At 34.9% G+C, this 22,618-nt stretch overlaps 1 protein-coding gene across 2 annotated transcripts in view; it reads right to left on the reverse strand.

Moving 5' to 3' along the window:
• LOC145680809 (uncharacterized) overlaps window positions 1–22,618 on the reverse strand; it is a 708,231-nt gene that overhangs the window by 55,721 nt on the left and 629,892 nt on the right. The window contains exons 2-4 of one of the 2 annotated variants that reach the window (XM_081751882.1): window positions 19,713–19,947; window positions 10,158–10,280; window positions 8,094–8,216 (exon numbers count right to left, since the gene is read on the reverse strand). The exons of the other annotated variant lie outside the window; for it this stretch is intronic. Coding sequence (XP_081608008.1) covers window positions 8,094–8,216; window positions 10,158–10,280; window positions 19,713–19,947 — 481 coding nt within the window. The remainder of the gene's footprint in view (window positions 1–8,093; window positions 8,217–10,157; window positions 10,281–19,712; window positions 19,948–22,618) is intronic. 2 annotated transcript variants of the gene reach the window in all.

Below are 22,618 nucleotides of genomic sequence, written 5' to 3' on the forward strand. Positions count from 1 at the left end.
AACTGTCACGTAAGAAATTCGCGAATCGCAAAAGTAAAGTGAAGAGATTGAGAGCGGTAATTCCTTAATCGCTCTCACTCAACTCTCTCTTATCTGCATTTATACACATAAAAGTGTATGTATGTATGTTCCAACATAACTCATGTATGCCTAGGGCAGGGTTTCTCAACCTGGGAGTCGCGGCCCCTAGGGGATCGCGAAGGTAGGCGGAAGAGATAAATATAGTTAGAATCTAATACCAGAAATTATTTTTAAATATTATTTTTAATTTTGTTCTGATAGGCATACTTTTGTTTTTTATACACACTGTAAAGAACAATAAAAAATAAGTCTACTGAACATTTTCAAAGGGTGTAGAATTCGTGTTACTATTCGGTTCAAAGTCTTGTCGTCGCGAATTCTGTCGAGAAATTTGAAGCTTAAAATATACAAAACGATAATCATGCCTGTTGTTCTGTATGGTTGCGAAACATGGTCGCTTACTTTGAGGGAAGAACATAGACTGAAAGTATTTGAGAACAAGATCCTGAGACGAATATTCGGACCCAAGAGGAACGGGAATGGGGAATGGCGGAAACTTCATAACGAGGAACTACATAATTTATACGGTTTACCCAACATTGTTAGGGTCGTCAAGTCTAGAAGGCTTAGGTGGGCAGGTCATGTAGCTAGAATGGAAGAAAGTAGAAACGCTTTCAAAATCTTGACTGGAAGACCAATCGGTAAACGACCATTAGGAAGACCTAGGCGCAGATGGGAGGACAATATTAAGATGGACTTCGCTGAGATACGAATACAAAGTAGAAACTCGATGCAGTTAGCTAAGGATAGAAGTCAGTGTAGAGCTTTTGTGAACGCGGCATTGAACCTCCGGGTTCCATAGGACATAGAGTTAGTTAGTTAGTAGAGTTGTTTAAAAATGAATTTAAATCAAAGAGGTATGATATAAAACTAATGAGAACTGTATATAGAAATACTAGAAAAATACACATGCAACAAAAGCTGCACATTGAAATACAATTAAAATTAAAACCTAATGAGACACCTAAGCATGGTGTAATTTCAACAGTTCAGCAATGCCCGGTTCAATCTTCATGACGAACATTATCAAGCCATTTTCAACTGATAAGCGATTTCTCATCTTTGTTTTAATGTTTGCCATAAAAACACACTTTCGCACAAGTACGATATAGCAAATGGAATTATTACTTTTAAAGCAGCAATCCCCAGACCAGGATATTCTTCTCTCCTCATCAGGCAGAACTTGTCCAAGTCTTCGTTACAAAAAACCAGTTGCAAAGACTTGTCGCAAGATCATTCTATTATTTGGTCAAGAAGTTGTGGGCTTAGATCGGATACGTTAATGGCCTCTTCAATGAAGGAGTTTAACATCCATCTTGAACCAGCACCTTCGTCGTTGGGAATATAGATATTACAGTTACTGTATCCACTGTCAGTGCCGGGCGCCGAAAAAAGGGGCCACACATTTCGGAGGAAGTGTGTTACTCATGTTAGGAAAGTGCATGTGCACATGGGTAAAATAGAAGGAAAAACGTAATAAAATGTGCTCAAAATTAAGGAAAGGTAGGGTTTATTTTGAAAATGTTATTGAGCTTCGTGCCAACCATGGTGGCGCTTCGTAGCTAGTATGTCGACCTCATTCATATATACGGTGACATCGTACTATACTCTCGCCCCGGGCGCTGATTTTCCATGGCACTGTTCACTATAAACAAAAAAAAATGGATTCTACTATTATAGAAATAGGTATGTTAAAAATCCCACACAAGCTTATTATAAAACAAATTATAAAAGGGTCGCTGGCAAGAGCGTGTGATAAAAGGGGATCGTGATAGGAATCAGATTGAGAACCACTGGCCTAGAGTAATTTTAACCACATTTCTTATAGTTTCGAAAAGAGTGCTGTCGGGTTACCTATGGTGAATGGGAGGGGGATACATATAAAAGATTGGTAGAAAATGATCGATATTAGATTCATAGTTTTCGGGGTCGCTTAGATAAATAGTGAGACTTTCAATTTCGCTTAACTCCGATTAAGCTCTCATTAGTAGGGATGGGCACGAACGACTTTTCTTTGAAACTCGACTCGACTCGAAACAGACATCTTTGAGGTCTACTCTTGGACTCGGCGCGAAAAATATCTTCCAACTCGACTCGGATTAGAGTCAAGTCGAACCAAAACGAGCAAAATCCTGTGTGTAGTCCTACCTGGACAATACATAGACAATAATTATTCTATCATCAATTATACTACTATTACTACAAATAATAATAATAATAATAATAATAATAATAATAATAATAATAATAATAATAATAATAATAATAATAATAATAATAATAATAATAATAATAATAATTATTATTATTATTATTATTATTATTATTATTATTATTATTATTATTATTATTATTATGACAACACCGTGTACAAACATGAACAATAGATGGTTAGTAAAGGAATACTAAAAGCTAGTTGACTGCCGACGTCGGTAGTTATGAACTCTACAAGGCAAAGACATCGTTCATTACTCTAAGCTGTAAGCGTCGGTGGACTACAGATGGTCAACTATTGACCTCTCGCCAGAAATTGGTGGCCCCGCAGCGACGATCCGTGGTGGCCCAAGTTCCATTTTGAAAACTTTACTACCAGCAGCAGAGACGCGATGAAACGCCAACGAACCACAAAATTACTCTCCCAAAATATGTCAAAATGCCTATATGCGTGATTTGTTTATATTTAGGTGAATCAAAAAACACAAAACAAATACCCGGGGTGGACGCAAACTATCAATATTACGATTACTAGGCACGTGTTCTTCTGACTTCCCCACGGAAACGATCATAAAAAGCTTGGTTGTTGAAGGATAAATCATTGACGTCTTAATTTAGCCAATCAGACAAACCCCTACATCTCGAGTTCTAGAAGGTGATACCGTGAACCGTTTCAGATTTATTGCTTCCTGGTGGAGTACTATCCATGAGCAAAATTTGAGCATAATAGCCGACATGCATCTTCGGTGCCTCTTATCTTTAGTACAATTTTAACCAGAGATGGTGTGGGTCAATGAAAATTTGATCCACGACCCATCATGACCCACTATCACCCACCACCCAAATGCCCCATTGGCCCAATCTGATCCATCAACCATCGTGATCCACTCTGACCCACCACCAACTATGAACCACTCTGAACCATTGTGACCAACTCTGCCCACCAAAACCCATCGACATCAACTCTGACCGATGGCCCACGTCCTCCTCTCCATTGGCTAAAGAGGTTACACTTGTAATAAAACAAGACTGTGAAATTATCACTTATCGGAGTTTGAATTTCTACCGTTAATGGCTCAAGCATCTCTCTGTTACAATACTGGTGGGTCTGACCTTTACGATATATAATGGAAAAGTGTTTCTCATCTTCCAAATTAAAATGAATTTAAATTTATCATATATAATTATTTCTTTGTTGCCTTACAGACACATTTCAGTAGAAAATAGGGTGAAATTTGAAAGTTTCAAATCAAGGAAAAGTAGACCAACGTAAAAAAAACAGAGAGAGAGAGAGAGAGAGAGAGAGAAACTAATTTTCTATATAATTAAGCATGCCGTACTAATTGAAAATGCCCATGTAATTAAGTTTAGAATACAAATTTTATGGCCATTTTTCTCTAACTTTATGGCTTGATTGCCTTATGCTCGGAACGCTCCATATATTAAACACCAGCTTCAGCAATTATAAATAGAAAGCAGTGGGTATAAAATTCAAAAAGAACTTTAATTTGCATTACTCAATTTGTTTCTCAACTAATATCAATCGTTTTCGATTATTTTTACAAATCAACCCACTACCAATTTCCAATATATAGAAAATTCACCCCCGTCCCCCCGCTCATAAAAGATAATTTTAAAAAATGCCAGGACATATTCTCTTTATTTTTAATAAAGAGTTATATGCTGAATTTCAGCTCTCAGTTGAACGGCTTGTGAGATACTCAATTTTTCGCTCATGTGGTTCGGATTCCACGTTAATCAGTAGGTCCACGTCTCATATAGCCTCGCTGCTGAAAGGGACGCTAAACTAAACTCAACTCAACTCAATTTTTCGCAAAAATTCGGACTTCTACTTCCCCTAAGGATATGTATTATAATGAAAGTGACACGCGTATGATAACTTCCCAGTTGGGATTGGAGCCTGATTATATACCAAACGTCAATTTATTTGACTTTGCAATTTGACCGTGATGATTACGCAGACATAGTTACTTTCAATTTTTTATGATACATATCCTTATTTCATATGTTACAGATGATTCAAAAATACTTTTTCAAGCAGTTAGCTCCTCTAGAATCTCACAGGCTGCATCCCAAAATCCAACTCCTACTATCCTATGCCAATCCAAAAGTGACTGAACTGTTTTTATTAGGAACAAATGACAAAAGAAAAATGGAGATCTTGAAAGTAAAATGTAGAAAAGCTCGGTGCCCCCAATAACTACATATTTCTCCGCCCCTTCATCCCGAACTTAAAAATAAAACTTAATTCGAATATGGTTAATTAGTGAATTTATTACAGTTAAATTCCACTCACTACATGCTACAGCTACAACTATGTAACAAAAAATAACAACTGTGAAACATGTTCTGAATTACTATTAGATTTCTTACGCTATTATTAAACATATTAGAATAGTAAAAGAGGATTGTTCGTGAAATAGTATATTTGCTCTTGATTTATAACTTTTTCATACGGAAAAAAATAAAATATTATTCAAGTTTTAAACTTTGCACTCTGCAAATATGTTGCCCTCTAGGCAATGGGACTAATGTGAAATGTGGACTATTGTGGACTAATGGGAAATGCTGCACTGTTAGCGGCGCTGAAAACTTACGATTCGATTCTAATATCGAATGATTTCGATATCTTTATGTCGCTACGTAACCACCCTGGGTGCTAATGGGAGCTTAGTTGGACTTGAATTGAAAGTAGAAACATTCACCTAAGCGACCACGAAACAATGGATTCGATACTAATATCGACCCGTTTCTAGCATTTTTGATATGTATCCCGACAGTACTCTTTTTCCAGACTGTAAGAAATATAGTTAAAATTGCTCTAGATATATCAGAATTATGTTGAAATGCACACATAAATCCACTTTTATATTCTGTATAAATAGAGAGTGAGCGAGCGAGCGAGCGAGAGAGGGCGACTGAAGGCATCACCACTTCCACATTGCAAAAGCATATATCAGGAATTGAATTGAAAATCTATGTAAAGACTTTCTGCTGTGGCATGCTTCATAAGGACAATTCCAGTCTGCTCACGTGATCTTTGGGGTTCATGAATTTTTTTGTGAGCGTTCCGACTTTGGATTCTCTGTTTATACCTTCTGTTTATGCATCGAATAACTTTTCAAGAACATAAATGACATTCTGTATTATGAATGTTGAGAATTACCCTCTATATGACAAATAGCTGCAAATAAATACACTACATGATTTATTTATTGCTATTGAACGAGTTTCTTAAGTTGTATTTACATCCTCATATATAATACCGACCTACTGTGAAAATTATCTCAGATGTTATATTTTAAACATAATAATTACTATGTTCTGCAATGATTATGTTATATATACACAACTTATGTATTCTAATGTAATTATTTTATATAATTTTTCATGCATTGCGGAAAATATAATTTAAAAAAAAGGATTAACCTAAACGGGATTCGAACTCTCAACCTCAAGATTTGAAATCCGACAGCTTACCAATGAGCTAGCACAAGGACTTCTAGAATTATGCTTCTAGCGATGTATAACGGATCTCAAGATAATTATGACATTCATATCCATTACAAACGCTGTTTCTGTTCTACTTTAACTTTTATTTTAGTACTCAGGCGATAATTATGTTCTATTTCTTAACTTTGAGCATTCTTTTACATATGGAAAGATTCTTTAACGTATTTAAATGTTCCATTACGTATGGAGAGCTAAATGACAAACAAGCATGTGCTGACATTAAAAAAAAAAAAGTTTCGAAATATTGTATCATTAAGTATTTCAATCAATGTTGCTTTTTTAAACACTTGGTAACAAGTCTTATTATATTGAAAAGAAGAAAAACAAATCTGCAAACTTTTTCCCGATTGCAAAGGCTGGCTTGGAGGTTCGAACCTGGCTTACATTTTCCCGAAGATACCCGAAGCTGGACTTAGAAAATTATTGCCTCAAAACACCAGTAAAGAATGCGCTCAACCTTTTTGAGACAAGGTGTACATCATACCATAATTGTATGTCAAGAATGAAGGCGCAAAATATGAAGCGGAAACTACGTACTGTATGATAAAAATATTTTCACAATTTTAATTTCACACTATTTATTTCGAGACTTTCGAGAGTAGACCGAGACCGAGATAGAGGCAAACATCTCTTGATCGAGACGGCGATTTCCGACTCGAGACGAGATCGAGACCGACATCGCTATTTATCAACCGAGAGGAGACCGAAATTGAACAAAGTTTCTCGTCTCGTCTCGATACCATCCTTATACAAAATTTCTGCGTTTTGTATTCATTAGTTTAAAAGTTACAATTGCATATCAAGATAAATTGTCCAGTCTGTATATTCAAATACTCAAAATGTCGTATATTCAGTTCTCATATTTCACTTAGGAAAATATTATTGAACGATGCTATTATTATTATTATTATTATTATTATTATTATTATTATTATTATTATTATTATTATTATTATTATTATTATTATTATTATTATTTATTGTCAGTGTTTAATTTATGTTCGTATCAGATTTTTATCATTGTTTCAGTTTGGCTGTAACTAACATTTTCGTTGCTATAGAGCGTTTGAATTTAGTATTTCTGCTCATTGATAGAGATTACATGGATTAGAATACTAAGAAATCGTACGGAAGGCACGGAAATCTCAAATGCCTCGGAAGAAGATGGTTATAGGTTCATACTAATTGTAAGCTCTCAATCATATTATTTGTACGGATAATGAGCATTAACGTACGGCAGTCCTGAATTTTCAAATTTCAATATCTTCATATCAAAATGCTGGCTGTTGACACGTAAATTGGAATCGAAAGTACATACACATATTTATTATTATCTCGAACATACATAGTAAATACACTGTTGAAAATAACTAAAAATCTCAAGTGAAAGAAAACGACTTTATAAGCTTCTATCATGTGCAGAAGGATTGAATCATTATGAGTGGAAAACCAAAGGTAAAACAAAGATTATGCCGGAAATATAGCTACCCTGGATTATATGTGATACTAGAATAACAAGAATGAGCTTCTTCGATAGCAATGATAGAAAAATGTATTAAATGGATCAGAAAGATAGCAAAAGTAACGGATATTATTATGAAAATAAGAACCTTGAATTGGTAGTGGGCTGACATATTACAAGAAGAAATAGTGATCTATGGGCAAAAATATTTCTTAACTGGAAATGAAGAGACAAGAAACGAAATAGGATACAACGCATAGACTTTGGTGTGACAAAAACAAAACGCACTGCGGAGTAACGTGGAAAATGATTGCCCAAGTTAGATGATTGTGAAGAAAAAAGTTGAGAGACCTTTCTCCTGCAATGAAATAACTATAGCTGACCATGATGATGAAGATAATGAAATAGGATACATATAACCAAACAGCCAAGGTTTATTATGAATACTGAATGTAGTAACAATATTGAACTGTAATATAAACACAATAGATCTCTCGAAAAAGTTATTTTTTTTCTATTGCAGAGCAACATAAGTACCACATCAATAGTGTTTTCTGTTCATGTCGTGCAGTATATTGCAGACCTCGCTGACACTTAACCATTGATAGCAAGAACGTTTTCAGTGATTTTTTTCTTTCGGATGAGAAATTAATCAAAAAGTGTCAGAAAGTCAACACTAATAATAAACCATATGCAGTAACGGGTTAACTTAAACATTTGAGCAACTCGTATGTCTGCATCACCACTGCTGTAAATTCTAAACATTCAATATTTAAAACGTAAAAAATACAGTGAAACTCACCGCATAATGCAACTGTTTCGTCACTTCCGTCACCACAGTCATCATCAAGGTCACAAACCCAGTTATTTGATATGCATTTCCCTGATTCACATAGAAACTCATCTGAATGGCAGGTGCGATCTCCTGTTAGGAAAAACAATTCTTTCTGAGTATCACTAATACAAATGTATGTTCAGCACTATTTCTTCGGATAATGCGGTAATAAAAATTAAATATATTTTATTTTTTTTTACAATTTTTATAATCTTGATTTTTTGTATTAATATATATAACAACATGCGGGTATAACTATTATTTTATATCATTAAATTATATGCGTATCTAAAACAATTGAACATTGCTATACAAAGGAAGAATAATCTAGTATTGTTGTTATCTATTCGTAGCAAAACAGAAAGCAATGTTCAAACGAAATGTAGAGAGAATTTGAAGGAGGTAAATGTACTAATATGCAACATTCTGACAGATCTCAGAGATGTGGTTTGGCATTAATGCTCAAAGAACTCTTCGACAAAAGGCACTTTCCATATTGTTTTTAAACCATTCATTTGTTCTTTTTGTTGGAGATACATTTCTGTGAGTAGAAGTTGGGAAATCCGAAACTTAATCACTCTACAATAATTCCAAAATTTTAGAAAACATTACTTTCCCTTCTTCTGTTTCCTTTCATTACAGAAAAGCGGGTTTCTTTGTTATCACGTTTTATTATCTTTTTAAATGTTAGAAGAGAAAGTACTAGAAAAACATCATAAGTAGTCTTATCTATATAAATTCAAACAGTTTGTTTTCATGATGTTTCCGGATTAGTAAACACAATTGACATAATAACAATAATAATTCTACACTCAAACTCAATGGCACCAAAGCAAATCTCAACCAGGAATGCCATTACGGAAGTGAATGGATGTCGAATATGTAAAGCTCGTGTAGCGATGTCTTTTCCGATGAATGTGACAGAAGGCATTCCAGTAGGATGTGTTTCAAAGTAAAGACTTGAATACAATAAATATCGTAGGTAATTACAACCACTCTAAAAGATGTAAGGTAACTGCAGGTATATACGCCAGTTCAGCTAAATACTCCAAGTGTTCGGTGCTGGAACGTTTCCGACGAAATCCACTAAAATGCGATTCAATTCCAATATGTGCCACGGTCTTGGACAAGTCCGATTTGACGAATACTCCAGGAGACATCGCTCAGACCGCCACGCCATGCAATATTGTTTGCTTCGGAAAGGTTCCATGGAAGGACGTCATTATTTCAAAGAGGTAAGAATCCGATATTAGTACCGTGTTATCTCAGAACATTGCCGATTGTTTACAACAATGTACGCCTTATTTCGTGTCCGTCTACTAACACTTTGTCTTGCAGGTGTAATTTCAATATTTGTGATTCCATGGCTACTAAATCAATACCAAGCATGGTGCAGCGAAATACGCCAGGGCTTGTGCAGAACTGACTGCTGAAGACAAAGATATTTTCATTTGTCTCACATGTTCCATATAATATCGGTGTAGTTTTTTAAGTCACAGTATAGTGACACTGTTTGTTTGTCTTATTGTCAACTAAAACTTTTCAGTATTAAACTTCATTTTAACGTTGGAGATTACTGTATTTACATTTTATCTTCTTATCTTTATCTTGCGCTTTGGTTATTCTATTTTTTGTTTCAGCCATGCTGTGTAGTAATATTTGAGTTCGTATAATACAGATAATTTAAGCAGTTGCAAGATTTATTATAAGTTTCTAGTAGTATCCTAGACTTGGTATAATTACCTGCACGTGTTGCTAAATACGCCACTTTGTAACACTTTTTCTTTTACTTTCGGTACAAAATAGAAGTGAGTCGCATCATTGCCACATTTTTTTCTACACGCGGAAAAGGATACTCTGCAACTCACGTGTCTTGCGTTTTTGTGTATCATGAAAATTAAGGACATAAAAAACACAACACCCTTAATACAGCATATTTACCTCCACCTACCTTATTAATCTATTATTTTAATATACGGCCTACTTTTTACAAGACAATACAACAAGGAAAAAAACATAAAGAGAACTTACCGCATATTTCAGGAGCTTCGTCCTCTCCATCATTGCAATCACGATCATTGTCACAAACCCAGCTCCTAAATATGCATTTCCCAGACAAACATTGGTATTCATCCGGTTCACACGTATGATTTCCTGTTAGGAAATAAATTCCAACGTTTTAACTGATTTTGACTTAATTTAGTAACTCATTGACTCAACATGTTAATTGCAAAGTACATTAAATGAAGACTTAGCAGAGCACGGTAGCTCAATGAACTTGCCCTTCCTTTGGTGGTCTAGTGACTAGCGTGTATGCGTTTGGTGTACATTTTCCCGGGTTCGATTCTCGGTATGAGACCCTTTGGAATGCATCCCGATTATTCACAGCGTCTTTATTTCTCGGAGCGATGTGCATCATCTGTGATTCACAGGTTTTGCATCTTTGCATTTGAAGCGTGTAAATCACCGCTATGCACAAGTACGTAGCTTTAAATGGTGATATATATTTTACGGCCTCAGAAAGATGTTCGATTTCTTGGGTTACGGCTTCTGAAAGTCTTTTCCCCACAAATTAATTGGTGGTTTTGATATGTATTTTCCTCCAATAAGAAATGTTTCGACGTTGCATTTTATCCGATTTCGCTATAGCAATCAACATTTAACTGTTATCAATGCTTTTGTATTCGCGGCCCTGTTCTTCCAGGTTAATGGAAAGGAGTAAAATGAAGAGAAAATATTGGTACTTAGGCGAATTGAGTTACTGAAGAACATTTCTTAAATCAATTAACTTTATAAGAAAAGTGCTAAAGCCTTCGCTTCTGTGCGTGAGCACCATGGTTCGTTCACAATTCGAGCTCCCTTGTGGCTAAACGGTTAGCGTACGCGCCTTTGGCGTGGGAGACCCGGGTTCGATTCCCGGTGGGAGCTCATGTGGTTCGAATTCCACGTTAATCACTAGGTCCACGTCTCAAATAGCCTCGCTGCTGAAAGGGACGCTAAACTACAATCAACTCAACTCAACTCGTTCACAATTCGATGCAAGTAGGCTTTGTACTTTCAAACACCAGGGGTATTCTATCATTTCTTCCCGCTTTCATCATTAGACCATTTCATTCAATCTCATTTTCACCGTCTCCTTTAGCCTATACGTATAACGTGATAATTAAACGTAAAGGCACAATTTCACGTCGTTTCCACGAAAACAAAGTCACTTATAATTATACCCCATAATATTATAATTTTATTTCTGTTAATGGTGTTAGAGAAATAAGTGTACAGTGGGCCACAGAAATTCTTGACATACAAAGTCAGAGATGCCTTGCGATACAGTTGCCTTGAGATAGGCAAACCAACTAACGCCTGCTGCAAGATTAATTACGCTTGGTAGTAGCTAGCACAGCAGCTTTAAGTTGCCCCAACTGTTAAAAGCACAAATTGTAAAGAGTGTTTCTTGCAGAGGTGGAGAAAAACGCTGGCTACGAAATGACAAAAGGGAGTCATTGGATACTTGTACTCACAGTAAACAGCACAATACCAGAAAATATACGGACACCAGAGGCACCGATGAGAAGATAACAGTCAGGGGATTAAATAATCTTATAATTAACTCAAATGAGAGACTTTAAAAAGTTAACTTACTTCAAATGACCATACATATATGCGTATCATATAATATAGGGATAAATTATGCGGGGGCCGCGGGGCCTCAGTGGTAGAGCGTTCACTTCTGGTGCTTGGGGTCCCGGGTTCGAACCCAGCCCCCGCCAATTGAACTTTGTGGTGGACAAACACCGTGTGCGTGGGTTTTCCCGAGGTTCTCCCGTTTCCTCCCACTTTGTTCATTCCACCATTTCATTCATTACTCATCATCACCGTCTCCTTTAGCCTAAGCGGCATAACCGTGAGACGTAAAACTCAAAGATAAATTATGCGGTATATGTAGTAGGTCATTTTTTAAGTAAGTTTTGAGTTTTGAAACTATTAATAGTAGTCCTACCTGCAAATAATTTAAAGTATCCATCGATTATTCGAGGGAAGAGTCCAGCCTCCAATGAAAATTTGGAGGTCTAACAGGGTCTGACCTCCTTGGTTCCGGCGCGACTGATTGATACGTAATACTTCGAAAGAAGAACTTATCCGATTTCATTATTCGTTAAATGACTTTTGAGAATGCTAAATATTGGTATGCAGTAATTTATTTGTAAATATTAAAAATGCAAAATTCAATAATACTCAAAGAAGTTGGAGAACCTATTTGTATTTCCCCTTAGGTTCCAAATGTTTCGTGATTTGTATAGTATTTCTGAAAACGTACACATTGAGACGCAAGGAAAACAGGGGAGAGTATAGAGTCAATCAACAACAATTTAAAAATGCACGAAATTAACGGATAATATCAAATATAGAAGCATTAACAGAATTAACTCTGTAACTCGTTTTCTCCATTCATTTTTCTTCCTTTATTTTCAAGATTACATCATCACTGAATTTCTAAACTGGAGATTATCTTCGTTTAGCAGCATCCAAGTGGAGCTCAGCCTTGTAAATGAAACATAGCAAAAAGTCTAAGGAGAGGGCGCGAATCGAACCCCGACTGGAAAATTACGAAATCTCCACGCTAACCATTCACCTAAAGCGTTACTTACACTGGGTCGCCTAAATAAAGAGCCCTTTCTTGTCGCTGAAAACAGTAGTTTGTTTATAGTCAAGTAGATTGGCAAAACACAGGAATATGTAATTGAGGGCTCGCAGGGCATTATATCATTGTATTCACTAAATTATCAACATTACAGATTTTTTAAAAAACAAAATACAAAACTGCTTTATTTTGAATCAAATACAGCGCGTATATTATACACGTAAATAGACTAAAGACGAATCAATTAACGTGTAGTATTCGTGGTTCAATGGTCAAGGCGGTCGATCACTAATCTGAAGGGCGGGGAGTTTTTTTCAATATATAGAAACATTTCCTTAAATGTAAAGTTCTGTTTTTCTGTTTTGAAGTGCTCGAAAAACTAAAATCAACTCGTTTCGTCACATTTCAAACCTCAGTCACATTTATTCAAAATGTCCATCATTTATATACGAAGACGCTAAAATGAGGAACGTTAACATTGTTTTAATGGGAACTGTTTTCTGATTTGAGTACGAACTTTAAATCACACGTCCAAAATGAAAATCATTTGTGTTCCTGATACCTACTACAATATGCAAATGTATATGTAGATAAAGGGAGATACTGTGTGTGTGAGAGAGAGGAGTGAAAGAGAGAGAGAGAGAGAGAGTATGTGTGATAGATAAAACAATATGCTTGAATTTTTTACTTACAATGTAGAAAGTTTTCGTAATTCATAATCTGGATTTCCATAAAGCGATTTGAACGCTTGAATCGACTTAATGTTCATAAAGTATCTTTTCCTTAAAGCTTTTATAATTAATGTTGCAAACAGTCCGACGCTTTGTAGTATGTGCCAAAGAAATAAATGCATGGTTTGAGCAGAATAGTATCGTCTACCCCTTAGTTCTATTGATGGTATAAAACTATCGTTGAGTAGATGTTGAGTTTAACTTTCCTTTCAGCAGCGAGGCTATAATAGACGTTTAATTACTGATTAGCGTGGAATATAAAGCACATGAGCTCACACCGGGATTCGAATCGGGTCTCTTACCTCAAAGGTGCGTACGCTAAGCACTTAGCCACGAAAGAACTCGGTATAAAAATAAAATACCACATATTACCCCATATTACTTTTGTGACAATGGGGCAGCTCTCTAGTTTTTTTTCTGGCTCGTTTTTCCTATATATCTGGAGAAATGCTCACGCTAAGACTTAGCGGTTGTCACAAGAGAAAACTAATGATACACACCAAGACTTGGGAATAATGGGAACTTAAGTCTAGGGATTGAATAAAGGATTTTGTTAACATTAATGAGACTTTATTTACATGATTGATTAGTCAACATACAGCTCATTACTTTGAAAGTTAATGAGTATTTACTATACTATTTATTATCAACATTTCTCAAAGGATAGAAGAAGGCGAGATGCAATTATACGACAGTTATTCTTAATGGTCAGAGCTTTATCATAAGGAGACAAAACATAGTTGAATCTGGTATGACATCCCTAATACAAGAAAATAGTACTAAAAGAACCTTTGTTACATACCTTACTGAATTCACCCTAAAGCTGAATGATAAGTCGATGATCGACGCACTTTGATCTCGACTCATTCTCAAACACCTGAGAGCAGAATTTCGAATACCTCTGGGCTGGGGCTCTTAAGACTTTTAAGTGTATCGGGTCACACCCAAATCTCGTGATGATCAGACCATAATGTGTGTCATATTCCTAAATATGGAAACCTATTGCCCTTTTAGCCTTCTCATTGGTTCTCACCAACTGCCGCACTCAGGATACGATACAGATGACACACATACACGTGTACAATATCCAACGCATGATGCAATGTCACGCGTCCTAGAATTTCCAAGGATCCACCGACAGATTTCTGTTTTATGATCAGTTAAAATAGTATTTCTGGACATCGTAGCGAAAAATGTATTTCTTATTTCATGCACTATACGAAACATACAAATAATGAACAATAAAAGCGAAACAAGGACAAGGATTCAATGTAAAATGCTTTGCCTCTCTCGAATAAACTACTCAATGTATTACAAGTGAATATCTCGAGCATTTCCAGTAGAACTACTAAAACGCACTGACCTTATAACTTCCCTGTGTGGTGTAGTGGCTAGCACGTGCGTCTGGCGCGTACGGGGTTCCTGGTTCGATTACCTGTGGGAGAACGTTTGGAATTTTAAATGTTCTCGACGTGTCTGTGTTCGTGTCCCTGTCGTTCAAGGTTACTGGAAATTACTGTAAAACGTGTATACGTGTATAACTTGTATAACAAGTTACTGACAAGGGGAAAAAGACTTTGTTAAATGAACTTGCGCGCTACTTTTTGCGAGGTAGAGTGCACATTTAAAGTGTCAATATTACAAACTGCAATAGCCAGAAAACCCGTCTTAAAGTTTCTGACTCTCCGCATAAATGATAGAACGCGTTAAGTTATCAAGTCGCAGAGTGAGGAATATATATGCCTTACGCGCAAAAGGTCTCGCCCGAGCATTTCACATTGAATCCTTGTCCTTGTTTTGTTCTTATTGTTTATTATTTGTGTTTCCTATAGCGCATGAAATAAGAAATACATATTTCGTTACGATGTCCAGAAATACTATTTTAACTGATCATAAAAAAGAAATCTGCCGGTGAAGTAATATGGGGTAATATGTGGTATTTTATTTTTATACCGAGTTCCTTCGTGGCCAAGCGGTTAGCGTACGCACCTTTGACGTAATAGACCCGATTCGATTCTCGGTGTGAGCTCATGTGGTTCGTATTCCACGCTAATCAGTAATTAAACGTCTATTATAGCCTTGCTGCTGAAAGAAGCGTTAAACTCCACATCAACTCAACGTTAGTTTTATGCCATTAATAGAACCAAGGGGTTGACAATACTATACTGCTAAAACCATACATAAAACCACATATTACAAAACATCGGACTATTTGCAACATTAATTATAAAAGCTTTAAGAAAAAGATACTTTATGAACATTAAGTCGATTCAAGCGTTCAAATCGCTTTATGGAAATCCAGATTATGAATTACGAAAACTTTCTACATTGTAAGTAAAAATTCAAGCATATTGTTTTATCTATTACACATACTCTCTCTCTCTCTCTCTCTCTCTCTCTCTCTCTCTCTCTCTCTTTCACTCCTCTCTCTCACACACACAGTATCTCCCTTTATCTACATATACATTTGCATATTGTAGTAGGTATCAGGAACACAAATGATTTTCATTTTGGACGTGTGATTTAAAGTTCGTACTCAAATCAGAAAACAGTTCCCATTAAAACAATGTTAACGTTCCTCATTTTAGCGTCTTCGTATATAAATGATGGACATTTTGAATAAATGTGACTGAGGTTTGAAATGTGACGAAACGAGTTGATTTTAGTTTTTCGAGCACTTCAAAACAGAAAAACAGAACTTTACATTTAAGGAAATGTTTCTATATATTGAAAAAAACTCCCCGCCCTTCAGATTAGTGATCGACCGCCTTGACCATTGAACCACGAATACTACACGTTAATTGATTCGTCTTTAGTCTATTTACGTGTATAATATACGCGCTGTATTTGATTCAAAATAAAGCAGTTTTGTATTTTGTTTTTTAAAAAATCTGTAATGTTGATAATTTAGTGAATACAATGATATAATGCCCTGCGAGCCCTCAATTACATATTCCTGTGTTTTGCCAATCTACTTGACTATAAACAAACTACTGTTTTCAGCGACAAGAAAGGGCTCTTTATTTAGGCGACCCAGTGTAAGTAACGCTTTAGGTGAATGGTTAGCGTGGAGATTTCGTAATTTTCCAGTCGGGGTTCGATTCGCGCCCTCTCCTTAGACTTTTTGCTATGTTTCATTTACAAGGCTGAGCTCCACTTGGATGCTGCTAAACGAAGATAATCTCCAGTTTAGAAATTCAGTGATGATGTAATCTTGAAAATAAAGGAAGAAAAATGAATGGAGAAAACGAGTTACAGAGTTAATTCTGTTAATGCTTCTATATTTGATATTATCCGTTAATTTCTTGCATTTTTAAATTGTTGTTAATTGACTCTATTCTCTCCCCTTTTTTTCCATGTGTCTTCATGTGTAAATTTTAAGAAATACTATACAAATCAGGAACCATCAGTTATATTTGCAACTTAAGGGGAAATACGAATAGGTTCTCCAACTCCTTTGAGTGTTATCGAATTTTGCATTTTTAATATTTACAAATAAATTACTGCATACCAATATTTAGCATTCTCAAAAGCCATTTAACAAATAATGAAATCGGATAAGTTCTTCTTTCGAAGTATTACGTATCAATCAGTCGCGCTGGAACCAAGGAGCTCAGGTCCTGTTAAACCTCGAAATTTTCATTGGAGGCTGGACTCTTCCTTCGAATAATCGATGGACACTTTAATTGATTTGCAGGTAGGACTACTGTTAATAGTTTCTAAACTCAGCGCGAGGCTTTGTGTTTACTTTAAAAAATGGCCTACTACATAATTTATCCGTATATTAGTTGATACGCATATACTGTATGTATTGTTATTTGAAGTAAGTTAACTTGTTTATAATCCCTCATTTAGTTAATTATAAGATTATTTAACTCCCCTGATTGTTATCTTCTCATCGGCGCCTGTGGTGTCCGCATATTGTTTCTGGTATTGTGCTGTTTACTGTGAGTACAAGTATCCTAAGACTCCCTTTTGTCATTTCGTCAACCAGCATTTCTCCTAATTCTTGCACAAAAACACTCTTTTTGATTTGTTCTTTTAGCAGGTGGGGCATACTTCATGGTGCTGTTCTAGCTACTCTACCAGGCGTAATTAATCTTGGAGCAGGCGTTAGTTTGCTTGCCTAACTCACGGACTTTGTACATCAACAATTTCTGTGGCCCACTGTACACTTGCTACACATTAGTTCGTGGCATTGTACATTATTAACGATTAATTTGTTTACTGCAAACTATTGATAAGTAGAAACGATTACTGACGGTTCTTTGTTTGACATCTTTGGATTGCAATGAGAAAGAAAGTAGAAATGATTCAAATATGATGAAGACGGGAGGCGAGGACTATTTGTGAAAAGTAGGTGATAAGAAAAGAAAATACATCTAAAAAACGCTACAGCATCAGAAACATCCATAAACGTCCAAGCTTTGAAGACGTTCTTGAGAGTGATAACATAAATAATGCGGATGTTTCACTGCATATGAAAAGTACCTTAACGTCGAGTGTTATGTCCATGATACAAAATATTTTTAACAGATAGGAATAGAGTTACAAAGGGTGTTATATCCATGATACAAAATATTTTTAACAGATAGGAATAGAGTTACAAAGGATTAAATAAAAACGTTACTCTTTCCAAATGCCTGATTTCGAGAAGATGCTTAGAAGAATAATGCACCCAATTTCATAGAAAGTTTCAGTTAAACGTAAATAGTATTGTTTACAGTGATTTGATGTTTCAGTCCGGTCAGAAAGTTTGAAAAGTTGTATCGAGATTGCTAAGCTGATCAAAATGACGATGTTTTGTGAAATTGAATAAAATGACGTAGCTTTATTTATTTATTTATTTTTATATTGATACTTTTATTTTAATTAATTAATTTATTTATTTATTTTGAAAATGGCGCTTTCTTCTGGTTACATAAAATTAGAGCGAAAGTTTTTGGTAGTTGTAAATACATTTATTTTTCGACGTTTCTTAATTGTAAACAGTCTTCCAAATTTTTCCATTGTTCAGTCCATTTCCGAGAACGGATTGAAATATCAAACTTGCGGAAACGATAATGTGATATTGATGTTTTTCGGAAATTAGGGTAATATTCCTTTATGAACATTTTGAAACACATATTTTGAAAATTTCAAATTTTATACCTCTGTTTCTACTTGTAAGAAATATACTCATATTGCTGCCGTAGTATTGGTCAGTACGGTACTGGCCGTATGCATTGATGTGACCGCCTAACGTTATTTGTTGTAAAAGGCTTCAAAATTTCTCAAGGAGAATGTTTGTGGTACTGGAACGTTCCTAATTTGTAATACTAAATAACGAATAACATACTTTCTTTTTCATTTATCATGGGTTTGAAATTCATAACAATTTGACGCAGTACCACTTAGAAAAACTAAAACTTTAATGCTATGTTTTCAAGAATATTAATCATTTGGTATTTCAGAATATAACTGATAATATTCCCTGTCTACTTTATACATATATATATATATATATATATATATATATATATATATATCGAGTATTGCAAAACAACACCGACAAAGTTTGGGAGATGATTCCTGACACGAAGATAAAAGAAAAAATATAGATCAACTTGGTGCACAAATGCTTCCTTTCGGAGTTATAGAATCTACCGTAGTCGGTTCAAGACTTCACAAGGGAACTACTATGTGCGCTATTCAAAAATACGTGTTTCAGAATCCTAAGGTACTCATGCAACAATTTTCATGGAGGTAGGATGGCTATGGGCATATAATTTGAAGTAGGTCTACTCACCAACTACTTCTATAAAAAATAGTTCTGAAATACCACAGGATTTTGAAACTTCGATATTTGGATAGAGCATGTACTAGTACCCATATAAAGTCTTGATCAGACTACGGTAGGTCCCATAGTATTGGAGCTATGGACTTCTAATTTTTTTTTCATTATAACTCCGAGAGGAAGCATTTGTGCACCCAGGTTGGTATATACTTTTTGTCTTATGTTGGTATCAGTAATCACCTCCCAAATGTTGTTGGTGTTGTTTTGAAACACCCTATACATACATACATATATAGAGATCCTATATATATATATATATATATATATATATATATGTATAGATAGATAGATAGATAGATAGATAGATAGATAGATAGATAGATAGATATAGATATAGATATAGATATAGATAGTCTCACTCTAACTATTGGAATTATTACCATTTGTGACTTCTTCAAGTGTACTATCTGCTACATCCACATCCTTGGATAATCTTCTATATTCAACTAGTCTTTCTTTCTTCAGTGTCTCCATTTCCTTATTCTTTATATAAACTCTACTCAATGCCATCTTTTTATGCTTTATTGGGCTTCCATTGGCATAGTCAAATGAATACATGTTCACAATAACTGTGGTGGAAACCAATAAAAGAGTATAGGCCTTCATCTTTACAATCTGCAATATAGAATTTATCATTAATCATGAGAATGCAGACTTTAAATTGTAAAACTAGTATTTAAATAAGTCTGTCTATACAAGTTTGTATAAAACTATAAAATATAATTTAGGTCTTTGTTTTATTACCATCTCCATTAAAAAAAGAATTTAGCTAAAATAATTCATTTTATAACACATTAAATCAATTGCTGAAGATTGCTTCCTTTAGAAACTTCCTTTAGAATCTCTCACGAAATACTTTTCGAAAATAATTTTCTATGTTTGAAGTTCTAAACAAAAAATGATCATTTTTAGGAATGTGGAATAAGGCTATAAGCATAGTCCAGTAACCTGTATTAGTTTTACTAGACCAAGTAGACATTTATTAGATTCTAAGTTTGATGCGATGGAAATATTCGACTTATGTATGTTACTTCCAAGGGCCATAAATGAATCCTTTTCTGTTAAAAGGATGTATGTGCAAGAAACAACATTTTCGGGAAATGACCAGAAATTGATCTCTCACGATGCTGTTTGGTTTATGAAAAAGAAAAATAATGTGCAAGTGTACATTACTGAATGTTTATTAGCTTCACAGGATGTAACGGCCAGGAATTGTAAATCTACAAAAAAAACATTAAATTAGGAGTACATACGTCCTTTTAACAGAAAACAGGGTGACAGGATATGTGAAACCAGATTTTTTAAAAATAAATCATAAAACTCTGACGACAAAGGAGAGAGTGCGATCTTAAGGTGATTAACACCAAGGCCGGCGATTGTATGTTTAAGTGTTTATCATTTTTGGAGTAGAGAACCACTTTAAGAGACAGAATTGGGAATGCAAGAAAGACACATTGAATAAAAGATAATCTTTTAAAGAAAGGATTTTCGTTTCGAAATTACGAATTAGTACAAACCAGCATTATACAATACCAGGAAAACAAGCAATGCATTATGAGTCACACATGATATGAATAAAAACATTGTATTCTAGTACCACACCAGGATCCTGGCGCCTACAATCAGACAATTTGTCCATGGATAACAGATGTCGCTATCGAATTGCTAGCGCTGAACACGACGATTTTCGATCACGACGAATAGTTGTCTTGCCGAGCAGTCGGCAAACAGCCGGAAATGAGCATTAAATGCGTCGGCATCACCGTCGAAAAAAGGCTGGCATAAGGAGTCGGCAGAGGGTCGGAAAGAGGCCGTTCCGACTGTTTTGCAGACTCTGACGGTCGCCAAGAGTCGGCAAAGGTCATTTTATTTTACGATTTTTGACCGCTTGCAGATTCGGCAAAAGGTCGGCAACTTTGAACAAGTAGATTGTCGTGCAGCCTCGGACGGGTGCCGGCTGCCTCCGGCGGCAATCCGTCTTTCTAACCAAGACTTCCTGATGATGTAGTAATAGATAATAACAATTCATTACAAATGCTTATTGACTTACCTTTGTATATATACATATATACATACACATATATATATATATATATATATATATATATATATATATATATATATATATATATATATATATATATATATATATATATATATCTATCTATATATATATATATATATATATATATATATATATATATATATGTTAGCTAGCTAGCTAGATATAGATATAAATATAGATATATATTGTCTGTTTTCACCTGGCTATGAAACTGTTCAACTGCTGACAGTACAATATCATTATTGTGTGTATAATCACGCATAACTTCGACATATGTACCCAATTTTATACATTAAGCTTTTGGATTTTTTAAAAAAAGTGTGGTTTCGTGATTGTTTCGCATAAATTTGATTAGTATCTGAACATAGTCCTCAAAGATAAACCATTACACTCTTCAACGGCTGATAATGTTAATACCATCTTCAATGTGCACATTTTTAAGCATAGCTTCAACATAAATATATATATTAATTTTGATTCTTCTTTTTGAAGTTCCAAAAATATACTTTTTCCCTTGTTTCGTATGAATTTTATCAAAATCCTTGGAGTTATACTGTACCATGAAGCTTCTCAAATGCTAATAATGTTTAATTTCATTTGATTTTGATTTCAGCAACCCGTTCAGGAACAATTTTATATAAGAGTTGGGCCTACAGCTTAACGTGGGATCTAAAACATAGAAGCTTCCCTAGGGGATGGAACCCAGTATCCCCACGGCATGGGCAATTTCATTTACCGCTTAGTCACGAGAGAGCTCGCTATTAGTATTATAACCATGTGAGTGTTCGCGTATAGTTCCGAATCCTAGGTCAATTATATATAGTCACTGGATTACATAGGCCAATCATATATAGTCACGTATGTTTTGTTGAATTACTCATATTATAGGATGTTAATTTCCTACTTTTTTTTAAATAAAATAATTGACATCAAAAGCACAGTAAATGACAGATTTATTTAAAGAAAACAATAACTTATAGACTGACTTAACGAAAGCACTGAAGTAGAGAAAATGATAAAAGCGCTAAAATGCAGATAATAATAATAATAATAATAATAATAATAATAATAATAATAATAATAATAATAATAATAATCCTAAAATCAGAACCTAATTAATTACTGTACTCTATTAAAAAAAAGTATTTTCGAACCCAACGTAATAACTCATGAAACTATCACCCAAACTAATTTTCTCCTAGATTTGTTTGACTTGAAAAT

This window comes from Thermobia domestica, chromosome 3 (genome assembly GCF_964235325.1).
Source record: "Thermobia domestica chromosome 3, izTheDome1.hap1.1, whole genome shotgun sequence".
NCBI lineage: Eukaryota > Metazoa > Arthropoda > Insecta > Zygentoma > Lepismatidae > Thermobia > Thermobia domestica.